Here is a 25641-nt window from a genome sequence, read left to right on the forward strand (position 1 = left end):
GATCGAGTACAAAAATAGACATTACAGAGATAGAAAGACAGTGATAAGAACCACCAGACTGAGAAAGGACAGAAGGGAAGGATGGAGAGGCAGATGTAGACGGTGGTCTAAAAGGGGCGAGAGAAGCTAATGAATCAGCAGAGACTCTGAGACCATCCCACAAGAGCTGATCTGAAATGTCAGTGCGGTCAGAGTCTTTCTGTTCAAGTTCCATTTAGGATGTGCCCAAGAACAATCGGAACCCTCAATTCTCTCCCAGACTCCACATAATTATGGACTGTCTGCCCGGTAATGGCTTTCAATTCCACAATGCACAGTTGCAAATGCCATGACTTCTTATAAACAATGTTAACAATAAGCAAGGGATAATGTACAGCCGGCCTGTCATTATCACAAAATAAACACAGATAAGGTGACGAAACAAATAAAGCTGTGAACAGGAAACATTGATTTGGGTATACATATTGCAGGGTTTGTTTAATCTGGGTCCTGCTATATAGTGTTGCCTTGTATGACTTGAATGAGTATTTAAAAGATATTGTGAAATACTGTAAAATGGGTATTTCATAACACAATGACAATAAATATTCTCAACTTTTTTTTAAATTTATACTTATTTTTACACAAAATATGCACAAAATTGATGTTTGAATTCAATATTGTTCATTGTTAATTCATGTTAGTTGAAAATACATTGTATACTAATGCACACAACTTCAAATATACATGTAGAAATGAACATTAACAATTAAGATTTTAAAATAGTTTTTCGTTGCTATGCCATAACGCCAAGTCCATTTAACTGTTCTAAATGTTACCTATGAACATGAGAGTTTGAAGAAATGATTGCTCCAATAACACAATTACAGTCTTAGAACATTTTATTGTTGTTTGAACACCCATCCCACCCCAACCCTCAGTTCCCCAAGAGATATACGCCTCTGTGTCCGCTTCCTGTCCCACAAACACATGGTCAAAAACACAGTTCTTTTCCAGATCATTCAGTATCATACAGAAACACTTGGAAGGAAACGAATGAACAAACAAAAGTCACAAAGAACAAGGACCTGGCTCAACAGCTTCCTCTCTCATAGTGACACACTAGGGATAGTTAAGCGGTATTAGCATAGAAGTGAATATAGAGACCATTAGAAGTTGGCTAATGTCTTTGGAATGAGCATGGTTATATAAAAAAAAAAAAAAAAAAAAAAAAATGAATTGGAAGGTTTTAAAGTGACTGAATGGGCGACTTTGGGATGGCTTTTAGAAATCCTCCTCAGCTGACTGAGCATGTGTCAGATCTTTTGGCGGCATGTTCAGGAAACAGGTCTTAAACAGTACATTCAACTCTTTCTATTACTTTTAAATTGTTAAATCTGGTCGAACAAACTTTATTCACATACTATTCACAGAACACAAATATACATCTATATGTACACATACTTTCCACTTGAAATCTGAGTGTCCAGGCACTTTCCAAGCAAGTCCAAAGGGGGATTGGGTGAAAAAAAAAATAGTCAGAACATTGTCTGTGTAATCTGTCAAATCAATATTTTCTCTGGCTCCCTTAGAACAACAGTTTGTCTAAAAATGAAAATTCTGTCATCCTATCGTCCCAAATCCTTTGTGTTTTACAGTGGAAATAAAGTCACGTTTGGAACAGATTTCTCATTTTTGAGCGAACTGTCCCTCTTAACTACAAGAGCTTGTGAACACCATCAGAGAGCCGTCAGTCAGTGTGGACTGAGGCAGGCTGACATCTGAGATGGTTTATGCGGAGTAATGTAATCATTGAGAAAACGCCTCTGTGGTTTGCTAACTTGGCATCTTGCTGATATGGCAATTTCACAGTTAGGGGTCATAACAATTGGAGAGATGCGTGTTTGTAATACTGATGTGGATACCATTTTATTTAGTGCTTTTAGTTTAAACTACTGTAATTTTCAATGGTGGTAACTATGGTTTGGTATTTTTATCACTCAACACCTGGCTGTCGGTTCTACTTACTGCACTAAAGTGTCTGGCACCTTCCACAAACTAATTACAAATTACAGCCTGAAGCTCTTTCACTTATTTCAACCAAAAGACAGTGAAAGAAGGTTGATTTTCACCCTCAGAAGGTCACATCGATTTTGATACAAGCTGTTTTTCATGTTTTTTCTATGGGGAATTTGTTGGTAACCCTGTTACCAATCTTTGGGAAATGTTTAAATCAAGTTTAAAAGCCAGATTTATATGCTTTTATAATGTGGCAACAAAAAATCTGAAAGCGTAAAAAAAATATAATAAAAAATATAGCATAAAATAACTGTTGCTCAGTAGGAGTGGAGCAAAAACAAAAACATATTTTTGTTATATATACCAAACGTATAGCTTTAATAATAATCCTCTGAGGCATGAAAGGCCAAAATTACTATTTTAAAATGTGACAGAAATCTGACTAGCTAACATGGTATTAGACATCTGATGCTTGAAAAAAAAAAACCGTTCCATACATTAAAATGCACACTTGACAAACAGATGATAAAGCATTGTTTATCCAGCTATTAAAGTGGCGAATAAAGCCCACCACATACTGCAATGCAACAGAAATGGACTGTAAACGTCAACTTAAAGAAATGCTTTGAAAAATCTCGAGCCTTGGATTCAGCTGTACACACAAAGCTGCACAATTGTTAAACAAATTCACTCAAAGAACACGAGTCAGTCCGATAAATAGTTACAAGTGAATAGAAGAAGATTGCCGGTGTTCCTTTTGGTCTCTTTCTCCTCGCTTCTGACACAGTTTCGCCTCCGTTCCCGTTTCACAGCGCTGTTGTAAAAAGACTATTAACTGCGCTCGCTCAGAAGCATTGAGTGAGAGGATAAAGGTCAGGGTGTAATCCACCGCAAGCTTTAGAATGCCATCACGTCTGCCCCTTGTTAATGTACTTCCTTTCCTTTAAGCACACAGGGCCACTGTTAGCACTTGAGACTTACACCTTAAGACGTAAGAGATTTCCAGCAGACGTTAAGTATATATATATACAAGTGAGAGGAAAAAAGACAACAGTCACAACAATATAGGAAAGCCACAGTGGGGCAAGGTGGCCGCCCAACTCTCCTGTCAATCTCCTCTTGAGACATATGGCACTGTATATAGTAATAAACTCCACCTCCAATGATACAAGAACCAATCTTCAGAGAAAAGTACCCATGAGGGAGAAACAGCGTTGAAGAGGCATCAGCATCTTGATAGGCAGTTGATGGAAAGCTGTCTGCTGGTTGAATCTGTGTGTGCATGCATGTGTGTGTTTGTCCTTTTGGCGCTTTTTAAGGGGCACGACAGGTACCCGACTCCTTTTAAGAGCAGTAAAGGCGCCCGACTCTGCTCCACTGTGCTGCACATGAAGAAATCTTCTCCAAGTGATGTTTATTTCTGCTCTTCAGTCCAGCCAGTGAGAAACAGGCAGGTGTAAAATAAAGCTGCCGTTTTTACAAACGGCTCACTATCTCTGCGAGCAGAGCTAAACCAACCACACCGCACCAAGCAAGGCTCTGGAATTGCTCACAGTTCTGAGGAAAATATGCTGAAAATATCCCAAACCGAAAATACAGCCATGACACAGAAGGGTGAACATATTTAGATGTTTGGGGTAAAAAGGCAGAAAACTCAACTCGAAATTTGTTTTTTTTGTTTTTTTTTTAACCATCTTCTTCCTTTAGCTTTAGGATCTGGAAAGAAAGAAGGTAAGCAGAGGTGATTGAGGGTGTGAAAGTGAGCCTGCCGGTGGTCCTGCTCCATGCAGTGAAGTCAGCATGGTGGGATGGGGGGGGGGGGGGGGATTCCGCTATCTGACCTCCAAGCAGTCCAAATACTCCAGAACCAGCTCATAACAGAAACGGTACTGCTCCTGCATCACACAGACACAGAGAAATCAGAGAATTAGGGCAATAAATTGAGTGTGAATCCTACTGTTCAATGGTTTGGGGTCAGAATACTGTTCTTTAAGACTTTATATCAGAAATCCATTATTCATACTAATTTATTCTATCTGCATATGGTTTTAGTTTTTTTTTGCAGACAATTTAGTTCTCTTTTAAATTTCACATTACATTTACATTCAGTCATTTAGTAGAAGCTTTTATCCAAAGGGACTTACAAATGAGGACAATAGAAGCAATCAAAACCAAAACAGAACGATAACTTGAAAATGCTGTGTCTCGGATAGTTTAATGCAGTACACATAGAAAGGTTTTTTTCTTTTTTATAATAAATAAAAAGAAAACAAGCAGGCAGAATAGAGAAAGCTAGTATTAGAGGGTATTTTTTTAATAAAAAGAAAAAGCTGAAAGAAAAGAAAAAGAATAGAGAACGGTAGTGTTAGAGGGTCATTTTTTATTATAAATCAAAGGAAAACAAGTAGATGGAATAGAGAAAGAATAGGGAACGCTAGTGTTAGTGGGTAATTTTGTTATAATAAATCAAAAGAAAACAAGTAGGTGGAATAGAGAAAGAATAGGGAATGCTAATGTCAGAGGGTCCGTTTTATTTTTATTTCTTTATAAAAAGAAAACGAGTGAAAGAATAAAAATAGAATAGATTTCAGTCAGGGTCAAGTTTATAAAAAAAAAAAAAAAAAAAATTAAATTAACATTATGTTTTTATAGATAATCTATAAAGCCACTTTTCTATATTTCCATCATTTTTGGGGCTCTCTCCAAAAGATGAAAACCCCCTGCTAGCTTCTCATTGGGCCCAAGAAAAAGCGAGTGGGCCTGTGGATTTTCTGGATAAACCCTTTTCTACTGAATGGACTGTAGCAAAACTGATGCTTTTGACAACCGGCCATTTACTTCAAAGGCAAGACTGCCTTTTGTGATTCGTCTTATTTTTTTGCAACAAATAATCTCTTTATTCTGGCTCTGAATAGATCTGCTATAGTACGATTTCACTAGTCCTGGACTTTTGTACCCACCAGTGTCTCCACCATGTTGGGCTTAGCGTTACGCAGGGTCTTGACGGCATAGAAGACGTCCACCATGTTCTGGTACTGAATCATTTCCATCAGGATGTTGCTAGCACAATACATTCCGCTGCGGCCACCACCGTTCCTAGACAGACAAGAAAACAACAAGCCCGGCTGTCATGAGCCAAGAAGAGACAAGAGGAGAAACAGATCTGGCTGCGCTGCATACTGATATTCAGTCTACAGCAGAAATTCCACATATCTAGTTAATATAAAACCAGACTGCATGAGAGGCATACAAAGAGCCGTCTGAAGAGGTCTTCTGCTATGTATGCGTACGGCACGACGGCGGCAGCTAGATGAGTCAATGGTGAGATAATCAATCGAAGTCAGTGCTTTGGCAGCTCTGGATTTAGAGCTGAGAAAGGCCTGCGCTGTTCTATATTAAAGCATAATTGATTTCATCTCCATAATCTCTTCTCTCTGCCTGTGGTTGGTGTGACAGTTTTGAGTGATGTGCTTCTGGGCGGCGATGGGAAGCAAATTCGTGCCTGGCGTTCCAGATGAGGTGGCTCGGTGGGCAGGAGGGGAAAGTGAAGCGTGCGTTTAAAAGGATAATGACCATGATAACACCTGGGCTAAGATCAGCGAGTCTGGGTATGAGTGAAGTGTGTCCCCGTTTAGAAAACGATTTTATTTGAGAGCCGTTTGGTTCGTTTAATTGTTCATGTCAGAATGTTGTTCATGATTTGTTTGCAAATATACACAGAAATAAATAATGCATATAATATCACTTATCTGGCTCAGTGGCAAACAGAGATACGGGTCACTGCACACACAGATAACACTGTGAGGAGACAAGGATTAAGTGTGTTGTTCAAGGGCACAACGGCTGTCACAACAATATGCAAAGCAGGAACGTGACCTGATGGACTGTCCACGTGCTCTTATGAAATGCCCTGTGACATTTATCTGTGGCCAATCACAGTTTATATGTCATTTTCAGATCACACAAATGGTAAAATATTACAAAATGGAATATTCCTATCATCAGTTCTCTTGTGCCTAGTCTTTTATCTCTTAATTTTTGTCGTTCAGTGTAACTGCTATTTGATTAGTTCATTTATTTCTGCTCTTTGATGTTATTACAATGCTTTTATCTTCCCATTCTGTTCTATCATATTTGATTTGGCTTTCTATTGACTGTATATGATATGTAGGAGCTTATGGCTTATTGTAGGATTGCACACCATTCAAAACTGAAACAATGAATCAGATGTACAGTACTGTACACCGTCATTCAAAAGCTTGGAGCCTGTAGAATTTTTTACATTTTAACATCTCTTACTGTATGTTCATCCAGGCTTCATTTATTTGACCAAAAATGCAGTAATATTGTGAAATATTATTATATTTTTTTTATTAATTGAAATAATAATCGATTGTACTTTTTTTATCAATTTAATATATACTTGCTAAAAAAAATTATTAATTTATTTAAAGAAATTTATAACAATCCCAATATTTGAAAGTAGTGTGAACTCCAGTAAACTCCACTTTCTGTGGCTCCAATTCTACTTTACATGTTGGATGTGGCCACTTCAATTTACATTCACACTAAATTTAATGGCAAACCTTTATTACCGAATAAATTACAAGATAATATAAACGGTGCAATTCCAATAGGATCCTCGCACTGCTGTGCTTGGGCCCTAAAAATCTCAAATTGAGAAGTGTTTAAAACACACTGGCTCATAAATCTTCCACTACCTGTATTGAAGAGTGCACCTGCTAGTCTAGACATACATCTCACTGGGCAAGTAGAAAAAAAAAAAAGAAAAAAAAAAAAAAAAGATTTGTTTGCATCATTTGCTTGGCGAAACATCAATCAATGACACGCTGCAGAGGACACATGGCGGAAGTAAAAGTTGCAGTTAAGCACACCACAAGACTGTACCATTAAGCTTTTTTGTATCATTTGTCTGTATCTGATTAGCAGTGATTATAGCTTATAACAGATTATAAAATACAGTTGCAGGTGTGTATCACCCTGCAGCAGAAATCAATGGACAGAATGCAAATAATCAAACCAAAACTTTAACAAAGAAATATTAAAAGTAATACGCTCAAAAAGAGCAACTTTTTGTTCAGTTTAGATAATTAAAAGCAGCTAATGCAACACAATTCTTGATCAAGTTGTCACAACCTAATTTAATTGTGTGCAAATTTCATTTGCAAAATGGAAGTTTGCTTAATTTATTTGCATTAAGACTACGTAAACAAAAAGTTTGTAGACACACAGTAACTAAATGTAAACTTTAAGATTGTAACAAATCCAATGAAATCACTTAAGAGACATTGTTCACAATGAACTTGCAGGCTGTAAATTAATCAAACAAATTAGTTTGTGTGTGGGATGTGTAACAGTACTACTCACAGGCAGTGGACTACTGTACGACCTTCCCCACACTCCCTCTGCCACTTCTGCACACTGGCCAGCAGGTTGAGGAAGGCCTTTTTGGAGTCAGGCACGTCACGATATGCAGACCAGCGCAAGAACTGGAACTGGCACACGACTAGCTGACCCTCCTGCAGCTTCATATGGATGAGATGAGGAAAAGGAAAGGTCACGATCAGTAATGCATCACCAGCTGTGCATTTGGGCTTGTTTATGAATGTGTACAGTAGCCTAGGACTGTTCTCCATGCTGAGGTCTCAGCAGTGCCAAGTCAGCAGTGTTTAGGTTTTGATGAATGAGTCTTCTGGGAAAGAGATTCAGTTGGGTGGGGAAGAAACACATGCCTGCTTTGGCTTGAAACACAGGTGGAATTAATATAGAGCCCTGAGGCACACCCCAAAACTGCCCTGAGGGTTGCTGTGAGGAAGTGAGCGCACTGACCATAGGTGAACGACACACTTTAACAAGTTTGACATAATGATTTTTTTGCCAATAATGTTCTTCCAATTTGTAAACAATTGCTAGGACATACATACACACCAGAAGATGTTAAATTAGGGTGTATTATGATGTTATATTAAAATTAAAGCAATTTTAAATGAAAATCAAGCCATTTTCATTGATAATAATCCCTACTGATTCTCATTCATGTTCATTTTCTATATAGTTCGTTTAGACACATTGCACCATACCTTTGCTACATATATCATAACTGATTTACAGAATAGAGAATGTAATTAAAAGGACAATTTTTCCAGTAAATATTTTTTTTAAACATAAACCAGGAATTGGTTACACCCCTCACTAATAATTTTAAGTTCACAGGATGTTCCAACAGATTATTTCTTGGTTCCCAAAGCTGACAATTTACAGGTGCATCTCAATAAATTAGAATGGCGTGGAAAAGTTTATTTATTTCAGTAATTCAACTCAAATTTGAAACTCATGTATTAAATAAATTCACTGCACACAGACTGAAGTAGTTTAAGTCTTTGGTTCTTTTAATTGTGATGATTTTGGCTCACATTAACAAAAAACCCCACCAATTCACTATCTAATTAAAATACTTCATTAGATCAATAAAAAAATAATTTTTAGTGAATTGTTGGCCTTCTGGAAAGTATGTTCATTTATTTTACATGAACTCAATACTAAGTAGGGGCTCATTTTGCTTTAATTACTGGCATGGCATCGAGGTGATCAGTTTGTGCCACTGCTGAGGTGGAATGGAATCCCAGGTTTCTTTGACAGTGACCTTCAGCTCATCTGCATTTTTTGGTCTCTTGTTTCTCATTTTTCTCTTGACAATACCCCATATATTGCTGGCCAGTCAAGCACACCAACACAATGGTCATTTAACCAACTTTAGGTGCATTTGGCAGGAGTGTTTGCCGATATGACCATTTTTCAGATTGTCATATCATCAGCCCGTGAGATCGACGATACACGATATTATCGTGCATGTGTGGAGCAAGAGAGAGACTCTTTGTTCTTGTCATAGCATAACTATTTGGTATTTTACACCGCGCAGGTGTGCGAGAGAGCCTTTGGAATCACCAATAATCTAAAAAATATACTTTCAAACATACTGATAAACTAACGTTAAATATAAAATAATGTATTTAAAACAGCTAGTTCCTATATAGTCAGACACAACTGTCATCTCGTGCGTGCTGTGAGAAATCTGCTGTGTCTGCGCACATAAGTTATCAGTCAAAATCAGTCAACGATGAAAATTAAAAGTTGAACACTAATATTGGACATAAACGAACATGTTAAATATAAAGTATTTAAAACCGGTAAGTTCATATATCTGGAGTAAAGTTGAATTGAACTGATCCATCTGTCATACAGCGCTCCGGACCACATGCCTCATTACGAGCCACAGAAACAAGAAGGAAACTCATTCTAACATAACTGTGGCATTAAACTCGGTTAATGAGGGATCATTTAAAATTTTGCACATATATAGACCGTTCAGATTACTTGTTAAAGTGCAATGAAATACCTTATATCTGCAGATGATGTGCGTCTGTTTGAGGATGGAGACTTTGTAACAGCCAAAACTGTATTTTGAATGAATCACATTATAGTGCGGAGTGCATGAAAATAATAACAAGGTGGCAGATAGAACTTATCCATAGTGGTTCTCACGTAGTCCTTCTACATCATCACTGCATAGTGTGCATTATAAGTTAAGTGATCAGTCTTTAAGAGAAGGACTGTGAAAACCACTGTGGATCGCTCTGCCACCTTGCTATTATTTTGTCTTTACTTTATTTGTAAACCAAGAAAGAGTTAATCTCTCGTGCATGAGAAGAGCGCGTTGCCGTGTACCAGTCATTAAATGTGTGGGACACCAACTCCTCGTTTTCCATCTCTTTCATTTCATGGATTTAACGAGTTATCCAAGTCAAAGCGTTTCAAATTCTACAGCGGCCACAGGCTCTAATCCTCTTTTGCGCGCGGTGTGTGTGTGTTTGAGAGAAATGCGGTGCTGAAGTGAAATAGCTGGGAAGTTTGATAGCCGAATTATAATAGGTCGCCTAATAAAAATAGTGATAGTTATTATTATTATAATTTAATACATTAACATGAGAATGAGCCTAATATCGTCTTGACTATCAACACGGAAATCTGCTTACGTCGATATCTCAGACTATCGTCGATACACGATTCTATCGGCTATCGGCACAACCCTATTTGGCAGTGTGGGCAGGTGCCAAATCCTGCCAAAAACTTAAATCAGCATCTACAAAAAGCTAGTCACCAGAAGCATGAAGCATGAAGTGCTCCAAAATTTCTTGGTAAATGGGTGCAGTGATTTTGGTTTTCAAAAAACACAATGGACCAACACCAGCAGATGACATTTCACCCCAAATTGACACAGACTGTGGAAACTTAACACTGGACTTCAACAACTTTGGCTATGAGCTTCTCCACCCTTCCTCCAGACTCTAGGACCTTGGTTTCCAAATGAAATACAAAACTTGCTCTCATCTGAAAAGAGGACTTTGGACCACTGGAAACAGTCCAGTTGTTCTTCTCCTTAGTCCAGGTAAGATGCCTCTGATGTTGTCTGTGGTTCAGGAGTGGCTTAACAAGAAGAATATGACGACTGTAGCCAAATTCTTTGACAGGTTTGTGTGGGGTGGCTCTTGATGCCTTGACCCCAGCTTCAGTCCATTCCTTGCGTAGTTCACTCAAATTCTTGAATCGATTTTGCTTGACAATCCTCATAAGGCTGCGGTTCTCTCGGTTGGTTGTGCATCTTTTTCTTCCACACTTTTTCCTTCCACTCAACTTTCTGTTAATATGCTTGGATACAGCACTCTGTGAACAGCCAGCTTCTTTGGCAATAAATGTTTGTGGCTTACCCTCCATGTGAAGGGTGTCAATGATTGTCTTCTGGACAACTGTCAGATCAGCAGTCTTTCCCTACGGTTGTGTAGCCTAGTGAGCCAAACTGAGAGACCATTTTGAAGGCTCAGCAAACATTTGCAGGTGTTTTGAAGTTATTTAATACATGAGTTTCACAATTTGAGTTGAATTACTGAAATAAATTAACTTTTCCACAACATTCTAATTAATTGAGATGCACCTGTAAAATTATCTGTTGATTAGCCGGAAATCTTTTTTTAGGTTTGGAAAAATTTTAATTTTCTAATAAAATATCCTTTACCCAACAAGCCTTCAAATCATGTCTTGTTTATCTATTGTTCAATCAATCATTAAATAAACCAAGTGCATCAAACATAATATGGAGGATTAAACTAATATGCAAGATTTAATTTTTCCATTAACATTCAAGATTTCCTGGATAATCACAATCAATGAATGCCCATATTTATAAGGGTTTTCAAAACACAAGTATCTTCGGCAGATATGCAACAATGCAGAAAGAGCACCTTTTAAAAGCAGAAGCTTACAAAAACAATAACACATTCTCTACCACATAATCTAAGTAATAGAGATGTCACATTTGAAATCCACATCTACACACCCCCTTGATTCCCTCTACAGTGCTGGAAATGCCTTCCCCTGACTCAGTCGCCTTAGTTTTTCTTACGCTCCACAGACACACTGCGTGCCAAAACATTAAAACACTGTAACATCTGTCAAAAGTACATTGAGCTGAGAGAAAAAACATGCATCCATTAGGCAAAGAGCACTACTATAAAACATCGCATTGCAAAACAGAACAAAATTGGCCCTTCCAATATAACAAGCTGGGGCAACTTGAAAGTGGTAAAAATGACATTCTGTGGCATGCTCATTAATGTATATTTCATATCTGCAGGCTTATGAAAACTTATTTCAGCATCTGTCCTTGCCTGAGAAAGTGCCGCCATATGAAGTGTCATGTGCTGATGGTATGAAAATGGATATTTTGAAATAGCTTTTCCTCTGTTCTTTAATTGCTCTTGTAGCTTTGGCTGACAAAATATATTGGACTGACAAACTCTATTTATTATACCACTTTATCTTGTAGTCTATTAAACCGTGATCTGAATGTAACATGGCATAATAGCCAACAGAGTAATATAAAAGGCCCTAGAACGCTTTCAAAGCTTTTTAAATATTACATAAAAGTCTCAATTTCCACACTTTTCAAAATTAAGCTGACGGTTAAATGGCACAACATAATGATCAACCGGTTCCAAGGTATGAAAAATGTATTATCGCTGAATATCATTAAAACCCTGTGGTGGTAATTCAAGGAATTCTCCCAGGAAATTACACTGGAATCTACTTCCCATTTTTAGAAAGGCCCATTTGCACAGCTGGATAACTTTTTACCTTTAGAAGCCCAAAAGGATGAAGTGAGTAAACTTAAGGGTCTGCTAGGCTTGCAATATAATGAAGTAATGTGAGGGGGGGTAAAAACACATATGTAAGAAATAAATTATCATTGATGGAACTCACTCTTGTTACATTTTTGACCCGGAAAAGCCGGGTGATGATGTCCTCATCTGCAGACATGGACAGAAACTCCACTTGCATAGGACCATACTGCTGAAGACCTGGTTCGGGCCAGTACTGCACACAAGGCTGGAAAGATAGAAGAAAACACAATGAGACATAGGAAGTAACAAATAAGGAAGACACATACACTATAAATATATACAGTATATTGACTTTTTCAAGGTCATGCTTCTTTCAAAAGTGTTTCAATAATTTTTTCACTTCATGGAATGTTAAAACTAAAAACAGAAGAATAGAGAAAAAAAGGGAGATGGATTCTGGAGGAAAAGTGGTTCTGAAGAGGTGAAAGTGATTTAAGAAGGAATAGGGGTTTATGCAGGAGTGGGATTCTGGAAGAATCGAGAACTAAAAAATCTACTGAAGGGAAAATGATTCTACAGTGACAGGTGTTCTGACGGGAACTGGAGTTCTGAGGAAATAAAATTCTGCATGGGAAAATAAAAAAAAAGGTTCTAGAGGGAAATGGGTTTTGGAAAGAAGAGGCTTCTGAAGTATATTTTACAGTGTAGCTGCTGAAATTATGATGATCAGGCAGGACAGTCAGAGGCCAACCCCCATAATCTAAAAACCCATACGGATTTCAATCTAAGAATGTGATATGAAATGCATCCATATTTTAACTCATCTGTATTTGGAATATACTGCAGCCTTAGAATTCACCATCCATACATATGAAACGCTGTAGCCTTACTAAACCGAACTGAGCTGAAATTAAATGGGCGGGGATGGTGAGAATAGGCATGAAAGAGGAAGAACATTAATGACAGTGAAGCAAGTGAGGTGATAAATATTAATACTTATGGACTGCAGAGAGCAATCATGCGAATGAAGAAGAGGGAGAGACGTTAATCCACCACAAAGAGAAAAAAGGAACAGATCGACTGTGAGAGTGACACTGAGTAACTGCCGGCATGTTAGCGCACGTCAGGGTTTTCAGAGAGTCGTGATCGAGAAGAGCACCGGAACGCCACTCCGCAAACTCAAAGGGAAGCTGTATGTAAATGAGACTTGACTATAGGCTTATGAATATAGAACATTTCACAGGGAGATTAAGAGGAGCTGGGGACAAAATAGCTTAAGCGACTTCAAAGGACATGTGATGATGTGAATGCAAAAAGGCAACCGATAAAGATGTATTTTGAAGAAAAACTCCCAAAGCCCTCTTGGGCGTGGTTTTTAGTGGAACTTCTGGTGCTTTCACTTACCCAGGCAGAGTTTGATTGGTTCAGCTGATTCAGCATGACCACAGAGGTGCAGCCGTAGTCAAACACCAGCCTCCAGAAGTCAGAGGTTGTGCCGGGCAGCGGGTGAGGGGTTACAATGAAGGCAGCAGGCCGGTGGAAACTATCCATCAGTGCTGCATTAATGTAGTTGTTACTTTCTCCCTCAGTGGTCACCAGGAAGGCCAGGGCCCTGTCAGGTGGGAGAACGTCCATGCTGCGGTTCTTCTCGCGGTTTCGTGGTAACAAGGCAATGCTGCACTCCTCCACATCCAGATGAGGAGTCACCGAGTTTAGCGTCTGAAAGAAACAGAAATGGAACATTGATGTTGAAGACGGGATTTGTAGTATTTTTTTTTTTTTTTTTTTCGTTGCTTGAGACTTGGTCAATGGGTTTATTATTGTTGTAATGCATCTAAAGTGTATGACATCAAAATGTTTCAGAGGTTCAGAATGAGACATTTCAAACCAGTGTTTATATCATCTGTTTTGCCTAAGATAAAACTATCCATTTTTTTTTAACTGAAAATGTTTAGTAATTTGTTAAATGAAAAAACAAACAAAATGCAACACAAAATATGAGATAAACTAAACTAAAGAAATGTTGGCAACTAAAATAAAATAAATACATGTAATTTAAAATGACAATCACATATTATCACAAAAACATAAACTTAAATGAAAACTTATATTTGTTATAGTATATTTTATATAGTATATAAATAATAGTAAAATAACAATGTTTCAAATGCTGTCTTGGAATGGGGAAGACATTCGATTCTGGAAGCACATCAAACCATTTTATCTTAAAAGACTAAATCTGATTCTTCATGAGAAGAAAGAGAAGAACACACACACACAAAAAAAATTAGCACAATAACTACTGAAGCCTGTTTCTGCTACAGAGTTAACAAACAAACAAACTAACACACTTATAAACTAATAAATAAATAAATCAGTGAGATAGAAGTTTAAAATTAGAAATTAAGACAATTCAGAGATACAAAGTCACATTTAGAGATATAAAGTAATCAAAATAAATAAAGCAACACTGTGAAATATGAAGTCACAACTTGGAGAAATTAAGATTTATGTAAACTTTGTTTTTCCACACAAAGCAGGGAAATTAATAAAAACTAAATTAAAAGGCGAAAGAAAGAAAGAAAGAAAGAAAGAAAGAAAGAAAGAAAGAAAGAAAGAAAGAAAGAAAGAAAGAAAAAGAAAGCAGAGTCGAAAACAAAAATGTTTCTTGCTGGCACACTGGTGATTATGAAGATTTCCATTATGCACTAATAGTACTGTGCATCTGGTGACCGCAGATGTGCCCCAACTCCAACAACAGCTTTTGAAACTAGCTTTAACATGCATTAAATCTCACTCTTCTAAACTAATACTGCAATTACAGTACCAAACAAAACTGCAAACCAGGCCAACATCATACACAATAAATGTAGTTTCTATGAGCTCATTAAAGTCAGGAAAAACCATGACACATGCACTGTTCTGCCTGTGCAAACCACCTAAAGCAAAGAAACCTGACAATTCAACAGAAAAGATGATGTCTACGTGAGCATCAAAAATATTTATCTACAAAACCCATTATAATATCCTCCATCAGAACCTAATAACTATAGCACAATCTACACTCTGTAATGTAAAGCTGCCTTCCTGTACTTCTCTTGGAAAGCATTAGGAAAAAAAATTGCTTATAATCAATGCATTATAATTCACCTGGGAAGTAAAGTCAGAAAACTGCAATGGGGTAAGTGCAGGAGAGCAAGGATAGTTTTCTGCCTGCCTTCCACTGAATCAATAAAAGTGTTCTCAGCAACACATGTGGAGTGGTACATCTTTTATTAAATTACATTCACCGTTCTTTCGCTCCCTGAGGATCTGTGGCAAACTGAAACACAGCTGACTACTGCTCCCAATGGACACGGAATGCAAGGTATTTCTTCTATTAAACATTTTGCACTACTACCTTTATCAATGTTCGCGAAAGTGTACTAAAACAATTCAACTTCTGTAATCAATAGCCTCCTACTCAAGAACCTTCACCCAAGATACCCACGTTTCCAGTGTATACAAATCAAATGAAAGCTTCTGAGTTCTGAAAGCGTTTCCAACATTCTGTCATTTATTACGGCTCAGTTTTCTCATTGTTATGTGTGTAGGTGTACATACGCTACAGAACGGCCCCATGTTGCCGCAGGCATCTTTCGTTGAAGTCAAAAAGATTATTTAAATGTCCTCTGAATGTCTAGCCACACTCAAAATACATTTATTCAACAGTATTGATCATTAATCTACTGTGTCACACTTTGTGAAGCTCAGAGTCTTGTTTGACTGCTGCCGTCAACCTCCACTGAACAGATTTTGCATTTATAGAACTTCATACAAGTTGTGTACTTGTAGAGGAATCTGAAAAATGTCATTTCCCTTCTTTTCTTGCAAATAAGAGTTTAATTTATGATGTAAAACATTCTGCCCTGTTCAGGTCATTTATTGAAACTAAGCTGCAAAAACAGACCCCAAGAGTATTAGTGTATAATTATGCTACAGCAAATGATGTTCATTAATACCAAGGTCCCTAAACATTTCTGTTCAACATTGAATGTATAGTGTGTTTCACTGAGATTGAAGAATAGGCTGTACAACCTGTGAGAAAGGTGTCATGTAGGACATTTCAGGTGACAAGCAATTTGTCTGCCCCCACTGACTGTGAAACCGCTTCACAATGTGACACAGCCAAAACCAATGTTTAAATGTACAGTCATGTGGGATTTTGCACCAGTGAGATCTCACATTCAATACCTAGGGGAGAAATGCTAAAACAGTATATTATTTGATATTGTTGGCAAAGACCTGGAACTCCTCTCGTAGCTGTGAAGAGTTGCTCTGAGAATCCACCCTCAGCATCTCTTTGTAAGCCAGGGCAAACTCGTTTACCGGGATGGCCGTCTCCCCACACAGGCACGCCTCCAGGATGGCATCGTGAATAAATATATACTGCTCCTGTTATATAGGGAGAAAAAGCAAAGACATAACTACACATGGCTTGCTGTAGACTTCAAATTTGGATTTGGATTTAATCTATTATTTTATAATATTTGCTTTCATTTCGTTTAATTTTCTCAACTGGATTTTCCGGACAAGGCACTGTCTTCCTTCTGAAGAAACACCATTGATAGATCAAGTAAATGAAGATTAGAAAAGGAATGAGGAGAATAGAAAAGAGAGGACTGGAGGAGGAGTGAGAATGCATGCAAGACAAAGGACAATACAAAGACAATACACAGGCATCGATAACGGAATTTGTTTAACCCCAATGTTTCAGTATATAAACAAAACATTGTGGCATGTTTCAGAGTGCACTGCTTGTGTATACATCGCGCTACATAAACCCTCGCGGATGGATTTAATTAAAGCATCTGGTAAATAATTACTAATGTTTTAAACAGTCAAATGACTGTGGGATTTACATAATAAAGTTTGGATATGCAAATTTCAGAACATCTAAGCAAAGGCAGTTGCCTGCGCAGAGCGGACATATGCAACAGAGATGATTATTTGCATTTCACACTGACTGTATCAATAAACACTTTTCACTGCATTCCAAGACAAAACATTCTGAATATTCATAGCGACTCCTACAGATATTAGGACTATGCAAATACAAGGGATGTCATGTAATAAGTCTCCTGCAATAGCTGGTTAAAGGGAGTTATGGGGAAGCATCTGAGAGGCTGCACCTCTGTCTGGATCATGTTGATGCGGCGAGAGCAGAGGGTCTTCACACAGTTGTAAATGTCCACCACTCCTTCACACTCCGCCATGTCCAGCATTACATCAAGCACGATATAGCAGCCTGTCCTGCCTGCTCCCACACTGAAGAGGAAGAACGAAAGACAGATAGCAAGATGTTCCTCAAAAATGATGACATTTGCTTTTTCTTTGATGCAGATGAACTAAAGATCATGCTGGTGAAGTTTTAAAGCAGCTGCCACAAATGATGTATGACATGGAGGGATGTGAACTATCAAAGTCCCATGGAACAACAGACATCAAAAACTAACAAAAAGAACCAAAAGTATTTGACACGGTACAATGATAAAACCATATTTTTGGACATCTTTCATGGTCACATCAGGTTTTTGAACAATAAACATGATAGTCCCACTGTACTCTTTGAGTTACCTATTTGAATGAAAGTAAGCACAAGTGCAACATTCAAGCAAGACATTTTACAAGCAGTTTCTTCGGCTTTATATTATATAAAGACATATTCAGGTATATATTCATGCAGATCCCTTTCAAACGTTTGGGGTAAGTTTTAAATAATTAAGGTAAGTAACTAAGTAGTTTTTTTTTCAGGGAGTATGTAATAAATGAATCAACAGAGTCAGTAAAGACATATAAAAATTATTTATATTTTAAATTAATGTTTTTTTTTTTCTATTCATCAAAAAATCCTAAAACAGTATTACATGTTACACGAAAAGAATACACATTACACATAAAAATATTGTTTTCAACATTGATAATTACCGTAATACAAAATCTAACTTGAGGACCTGAAAGATCATGTGACACTCAAGACTGAAGTAATGGCTGCTGAAAATTTAGCTTTGCCATAAATTACATTTTAAAATATATTCAGAACAGAACACAGTTGTTTTGTATTGTAATAATGCTTCACAATAAAATAGTTTAGTTAAAATAGCATTTTTTTGATCAAATAAATGCAGCATTGGTGAGATTTTGAACAGACATATTCAGACATTTCTGTCTGACAAACATTAGCAGTTCTAATATGATGAAATGCAGAGCTCCATACCTGCAGTGGACCACCACAGGCCCTGCATCGAGTGGCGTGGATGATTTGACCCGCCGGATGAAGGCTAGCAGACCCGTGGCATGGTATGGGACTCCATGCTCAGGCCATGATGTAAAGTGAAACTGACATACTTCATGTTTGGCGGAGTATCCTCTCTGAAAGACAAACAGACTCACAATTCAATTATAATTAATACGTATCAAAATTAATTGATTAGAGAAAAATTTAGATATAAGAAACTTAAACTAATTGTCCATACAAGCATCTTGGCTCAATGTGTAAAGGGTATACCACCACACCACGGCTCCAACATAGATATGTGCAATTTTTTACATTTTACTACTATTTTTATTTAATCGAGACAAACCGCAACAGGATTGTTTTTTATTGGATGAAAAAGAAAATTCATATTGGCTTAAAAATCTGAGGTGACTCACTTCTGGAGTTTGTATTCCTCATGGCTCAAAGACACCAAGGCAAACTCAGATGAATTAGCAAAAGCGACAGTGAAATAAACACCCAGCTCTGTGGTCCCACTCAGGGGAGGTGCGTATGTCTACCCGACAGGCCACTAAGAGACTTCCCATTATCACATCCCAATTGCCCGTCTGTTTAAATACACACGAGGAAAGATTCAGCCGAAAGACTGCCTGATGGTTACACCGAAAAAACCTTCCCCAACATTCGCCAAACACACACAAGCACATCATTCCACCCACGGCCTGTGTTTGATTGACAGGGCCGTGGCAAGTGCAAAACTCACATCAAAGGCTGTCTACAGAACCGTGCCTCCACAGGGCAGCAAAGACGACGATAAGAGAAGACAGGGGGTTAGGTGGAGGAGGTTAAATCGAGCTAATTTCAGAAAACGCACCCACATTTAGCCCACTGTATCAGAGAGAGGGAGAGATAATGAGAGAAGAGAGTAAGAGATGCTTTAGTTAATGTGCCCGCCATAAAGCATTCTGAGATGAGGCAGCTCTAATCCTGGAACAGACAGCTCGGTGGGCCTCTGCTGGGTATCAGGCGCTTCTCTCCATTTCATTTAAAGGGCTGTCACTCCAAATTCTCCACTAAACACACGCAAAACGGGTGCACACATACACACGTTCTACCATAATCCTAGCAAAGAACCAATGCGTATCAGCAGTGCTCAGTAGATTACTCAGAACTTGTTCCTCATTACTGAATACAAATGACATTGTGAAAATTATAGTTAGTAACGTAATCTATCACCTTCCACATTTTAGGTACTTTTTGATTACTTTTAGATTACTTTTGACCTAACTCATTTATCATTGATTTGAATAGGATAATATTACAGTATGCCATCAACAAAAGGAAGTGCATTAAACATGTCAAGATTTCCCAAACTGGGGTTTATGAAGGAACTACAGGGGGTCCGTGAAAAGCTAATAATTAATCTTAAAATAAACAATTAAAACAAGCTAAATAAAACATTAACTAAAAGATTCAATCATTTATTTTCTTTTATATTTTTTATTGTATTTTATCCTTCACTGTCTCTCAATTTTACATGTAATTATACAGTACTTGCATGAGTAGTGGCTGGTATTTGTGTGCAATACAATTTAAAAGATAGAAAGATAAATTAGGAAGAATCAATGAATTTACTACCTTTTTCTGAATATTAAGTTAATCGGGTCATAAAAAAGATAACTGATTCTAAAACAAATTAACATTTTAAAACATAACACAGTCTAATTACAAATATAATTTTGTTAAATTTGATTACAGAATCCAGATTACATAAATCACTGCACTGCTCATAGCAACACATATGAGAGTTTATTAAAGTGTTAGAAATACTTGAATTTAATGGATCAATCATGGCAGTCTGAGATCAAATCCTTTTGTATCATGATGCTAAACTGTATGGATGATGTAAGAAAACTGATTTCCCACATGGCTGTTATAGTTTCATGTCTCTCACATCACTCCACTGACACTTTGTTCTCATATAATCCAATTATTTCAACTCGAATAAATAATTAATGTCCATTTTATTTATTTATTTGTTAAGTAGCCATGTAATAAGCAGGGTAATGTGGAGTAACATGATACAAGATTGGGATAACCAGACCTGGTCACCCTGTCTGCATTGATTTCGTTATAATGGCCTGCTGACTGTAAATGAACTTGTGCATAACAGATCGCATCATATCAAACGGCAGCGCAAATCACGGTGCTATGTGAGAAATAAGAGCGTGTTGGAGCCGTGGCTAAGAGGTGGTGTGGTGCTCATGATGGAGATGCAACCCTTCTTTTCCCCATCATTTCCTGTCCTGTCTCTAGAGGAAGAGAAATCATTTCATACCCGCTCCAGGGCAAAAGTTCGCACTGTGTACTCCGCCAGAGTTTCAGTCTTCAGCAGTGTGATCTTAATGTCTCCGTACATCTCTGACTCATCTGGCCAATACTTGCAGCATTTCACCTTAAAGACAAACCAAAATAAACAAACTCAGGTTAGAAAACATTAGAAGTCCACAACGACATGATACTAGCGCTGGCTGATATACGATACTGTATATTTCAAATGGTTTTGCTGGCAATATGAAATTAAACGATATCATGAATAGATTTTAATGCACAATTAAGTTTCCAAAAAAGCATGTTATTACATTAGTTTCATGATTCTTGTGTTAGTATGAAAGTGCGAAGATGTTTCGACAGCGTCAGGAGCAAAAATGGTATTAAATTCAGTAAATTTAGTTGATTACCTATTTAATTACCAAATATAAACAGAGATGTATACATTTTTATATCATTATACAAAGATATATTACACTTGTATCTTAAACCTTCTGGTCTCAGAGTTAAAGCTTTACAGCAATCAAACTGATGAAGTGAAAGATCTCCCTCCTTGTGTACTGTAAACCACGCTTATTTCTACACGCCTATTACCATTACACAGACTGTTAGATTTGCTGTCGGACCTAAGCCATCATCCATTTATCCCTGCTGTTCACAGCTTCTATCATAAAAAGGGAAAGCGTATTTTTCATAATAAAGCCCCAATTTCATAAGAGGGCAGGGACGGGCCGTTAAGAGGACTGTTGGCAGCAGACGCTGTCTCCGAAGCACTGAAGGGGCTGATGCGGGTATGGAGAGGAAAATGAAAGAGGAAATTATCTCGGAGGAAGAAAAGGAGGTGGTTTGAAAAGGCTGGAACGAGGGGGCCACAAAACAAGGAAGCACAATGAATTACATGAGTGTGAGAATTAGGATATTTCAAATCTCATTTTTAGTTTGACAGCAAAACAGACGTTTTTATATAATGCGAGCATGTGATAAGTGTACAGTACTGCACTGTAGTAGTACCATGGATTACTGGACCAGAGTTACTATTTTCATGTCATAGTAGATATTAAAATTCTACACCATTTTGTTGAAATAAATTAGAAATAAAACACTGAAAACTAAAATGAATGCTTCTGTACAAGTGAATTTAGGCATTATAATATACAGTGGGAAAAAAGATATTCATTTTGGGAATTGCTGAAGATTAAATGTACATGTATTATTCAATTAGTACTGTTTTAAAAGATTGAGTGGCATATGATGGCTACTATATACAATAGCAGAAATGAGCATGCTCTTCTAAATATGAAGTATCCACCAATACCATAAATAAACAAATATAAAAACCTCTAAATCTGCTGATATATGTACCTTTACTTTCACTTTACCTGTTTATAACTGATATATGCATAAGTGCTTCCCTACATGACATTGTACATTTTATGGAACATGAATATGGTAATCATTATGCTAACCATGCTATATATCAGAGCCGAACATCATGTAAGGATGATTATCATATTCATAGAGCATGGTATTTACATGATACTCCAAAGTCCAAATAAACCCTGTATTTTCATGGTGTTAAATGGTACTTTTTTCTGCATTGACAGCAATCCCATACGGTATAAAATGTATCTCTAAAACTGCGGTTTTATCAAGAAAAAAGTGACCATGAATGATGAATGGAAAATGATGACATTAAAATCTATTTACATATTTCCAAGCACACACAAGTCTAACAGACCCACAAAACACACAAAGATTTCAAGGTGATGACAGAATGAAATGTGTAGGGTTGTTGTGAACGAGGAGTGTCTTTGATGGGTTAGTGTGCAGATGAGGAAGGATCTAGAACATACCCTGCCCACCTCCACTAGCTTGGTGATCATGACGATACTAAAGCAGTTTTCTTGCCAAACCATTCTCCAAAAATCATACACTGTCTCCTGCTTGGGCCCTGCAAACAGACAAACACACACACACATATTCAATGAATGGCAGCCAGTGCTCCAGACGGCGGGTTTAATTTACCAAGTGTCATTGCATGTTATGAGGCAGTTCAGTAATCCAGAGCCTCACACAGAGTAATTCAATAGCAGACATTACTGGTGAATGGAACCATTTTTAACCTCAGCAGGATGTGGCTCTTTGATAGAAAAAGCTAATTTCTCCCATCAATTGAGTCTGCCTCGAAATTCAATTAGGGGGAAAGACAGACAAACCACAAACATGTAATGATATATTTATGGTAGATCTGAAACGATGAGAGAAGAGGGTGACCTTGTTTTAGTAGAGCTGCGAAAGGGATAGAGGGCGGTTCATGTCTGATGTTTCTCTCACATGCACACACATTGTTTCTTCTGTCCTGGTGGGGAATTTCCAATGACTTCTTTGGAAACTAAGCTACGGAAATCTTTTTGCATGCTCAGAATTAAAGAAATACATTGTTTAGTATCTTGAAGTCGGCTTCCTAGTATGGACTAGTTTAAGGTTTATGGTCTTTTCTGGTGCATGCTATTAGTAAATCTGTCCCATAACATTTTTCAAATCAAGGATGTCCCTGAATGTCCTCACTCTACAAAAATAATTTATTGAGCTGTATTTTTGTCTTGTTTTCAAGTAAAAAAAAAAAAAAAAAAAAAAAAAAACATCCTTAAACCTTTACTTGCAAATAAATAAATATATTTCCTTTAGAAGCAAAACTGCACAAGAATTTAAGATTTGGTTTCATATTGAATTAATTTGAATTTTTCTTACCCCTTTGGCAAACTGGTTTTTCTTGTTATCAATATAAATTGAGTGATGTTTATGGTTGAATGGAGAGAAAAATTGCAAATGACATAAAAACAAATAAAGGATGTAAAGGTCAAATGATTTTCTACAGACGTTCTTTGATTCGAAAACAAAACAAAAATATTAGGAAAATGATTCCGCAGAACACACAATCTGTCTGACTATGACTGCAAAGGTCCTGCAGTCATTGTGCTGGTGGTTTTGATGGGGATCTCGGGTAAGAAGACAGCAGGTGGTAATCCTGACTCTGCTGCACCATCTCTATTCAAACACCTCTATAATTTCCTTGATCAGAACTCATTAGATTCCATCTGTTGGATCTCTGTGTTCTGAAGGTTTCAGTCTCTCTCACACACACACAAACCCAAAGGCTCAGAATGAAGAGAGGAAAGAGGCACTCTCTCCTGGGATTGGACACTGCCAGACTGAACCATATAAACACACACACATCCATCTATCCATCCACACGTCTTGTCAAGACAAAGATACTCACCCTGAGTGGCGATGAAGTGGTTGGATCGATGGTAACCCTAAAAAGAAAGAAAGACAGGTGACGTGCTGTGTTAGCCATTTGTGTCCTAGAAACATCACTTGTGCGTATCTCACTCCTCTTAGAGTACAAATGCTCTTCAGAGATCCAAGGTTTTTAGTTCTAGATGTTCAGTACAAACGACTGCTTTGAAAGCCACCATTTGAAATTAACCAAAATGTATTTGGACTGTGAGCAGAACGGTTTGATAATCTGTGGGTTACTGAGATTAAATAAGGGTCATGGGATATCAGCATGGGGAGTAGTTTCATCAAGTTTATTTCCTAGAAAAGAAAACGAGCCTCTAAATTAGGATGACACCAGCTCTGAACATACAAATCTGCACTACCACAGACAAAAAGTAAAACATGAAACTGATTGACTAGTTCTGACCTCCCAACACTACTTAAGAAATTCTAAGGAAAGCCTGTTTCAATATTGACAACATAACTTACTGCATGACTCGAAACCTTCTTTAGATTGAAAACTAAAAGCAAATTGAAAAATGTAGTCAAGTTAGCAGGATAGCTAGTAGTGTTTGGTACTCTCCAACGCTGTTAATAAATCTGAGGCACAAAGATCAAACAAACAAAAAGGCACCCTGCTACAAAAGTAATATTGAAGTGCACAAACATAGAACTCATCATGGAGGACATTAGCTCCCTACACGATTCCTCTATCAGCTCATGTTTAGAATGTACAGGGAGAAAGAAACTCTAGGAACATCTCAAAACATGCAATTTATTCATCAAAGCTAAGCCTTTTCAAAGAACTACCTGGGGATGCTCCCAAAAAGTGGATCTGTTTTCATTAAACAGACGTTAGCAGAATAATAGAGACATGTTCTTCATTGTTGCTGAGCATTTGCTGCTCCATTTAGAACACTGCAGACGCCCACTACATTTTAGATTGGGCCAAGCTATTTCCTGCACACTGTACAAACAAACATAGAAACAGATACACTGTAGATGGAAAAAGGAATTGTGGGGGATGCTTGCTCCACACTGAAAGGATTCATAAGTCTATGGGGTTTGGAGAATACAATTGATGCAGGGAAAACATTGGGAAGATAACAGGTCCAAAACAGCTATGTTCTGCTGATGCAGTAGTAGCATGGTTTTCTATTACTTATACAAGGGGTCTTCAAACATTTGTTTAAATATGATGGTCCCTTTGTCAATGATTCCCTTCATAAAGGCAAGCTACATATTTTCATATATAAAGATTAAATTATATTGTGTGATAAAAAGTATATTATAAAACAACAGATTAGTAATTAATTATTTTTTTTAATTCATAATTAGTAAAAAAGCTAATTATTATACTGAATATGTTCAATAAAATAACCAAAAACCACTTTAAAATAAATGTACATTTGCATATTTTAGTATACACAAATACATCTGTATATACAGAATGATTTTTTTTAATAATAGAAATAATATAAATATAAAATATACAATAACATAAAATATGTAATTATTTTTGATTTCCAACTTTAAACAGTCTTTAGAATGCAGAATGAAATAGTATTAAATTAAGAA

At 37.2% G+C, this 25641-nt stretch overlaps 1 protein-coding gene across 14 annotated transcripts in view; it reads right to left on the minus strand.

Annotated features, from left to right (window-relative positions):
• Positions 1–863: 863 nt before the first annotated feature.
• Positions 864–25641, minus strand: part of LOC127974396 (receptor-type tyrosine-protein phosphatase U) — a 205884-nt gene continuing 181106 nt past the window's right edge. For 8 of the 14 annotated variants that reach the window (XM_052577622.1, XM_052577620.1, XM_052577619.1 and 5 more), the window contains 11 exons: positions 24062–24098; positions 22635–22732; positions 20789–20905; positions 18451–18605; positions 17366–17501; positions 16479–16628; positions 13599–13913; positions 12334–12459; positions 7387–7544; positions 4959–5094; positions 864–3893 (listed from right to left, as the gene is read on the minus strand). In XM_052577622.1, the coding sequence (XP_052433582.1) occupies positions 3831–3893; positions 4959–5094; positions 7387–7544; positions 12334–12459; positions 13599–13913; positions 16479–16628; positions 17366–17501; positions 18451–18605; positions 20789–20905; positions 22635–22732; positions 24062–24098 (1491 nt within the window). In that variant the 3' untranslated portion in view covers positions 864–3830. The remainder of the gene's footprint in view (positions 3894–4958; positions 5095–7386; positions 7545–12333; positions 12460–13598; positions 13914–16478; positions 16629–17365; positions 17502–18450; positions 18606–20788; positions 20906–22634; positions 22733–24061; positions 24099–25641) is intronic. The other 6 variants (XM_052577615.1, XM_052577621.1, XM_052577626.1 and 3 more) reach the window with 2 other exon arrangements.

Source organism: Carassius gibelio, chromosome B16 (assembly GCF_023724105.1).
Source record: "Carassius gibelio isolate Cgi1373 ecotype wild population from Czech Republic chromosome B16, carGib1.2-hapl.c, whole genome shotgun sequence".
In the NCBI taxonomy this organism is placed as follows: Eukaryota; Metazoa; Chordata; class Actinopteri; order Cypriniformes; family Cyprinidae; genus Carassius; species Carassius gibelio.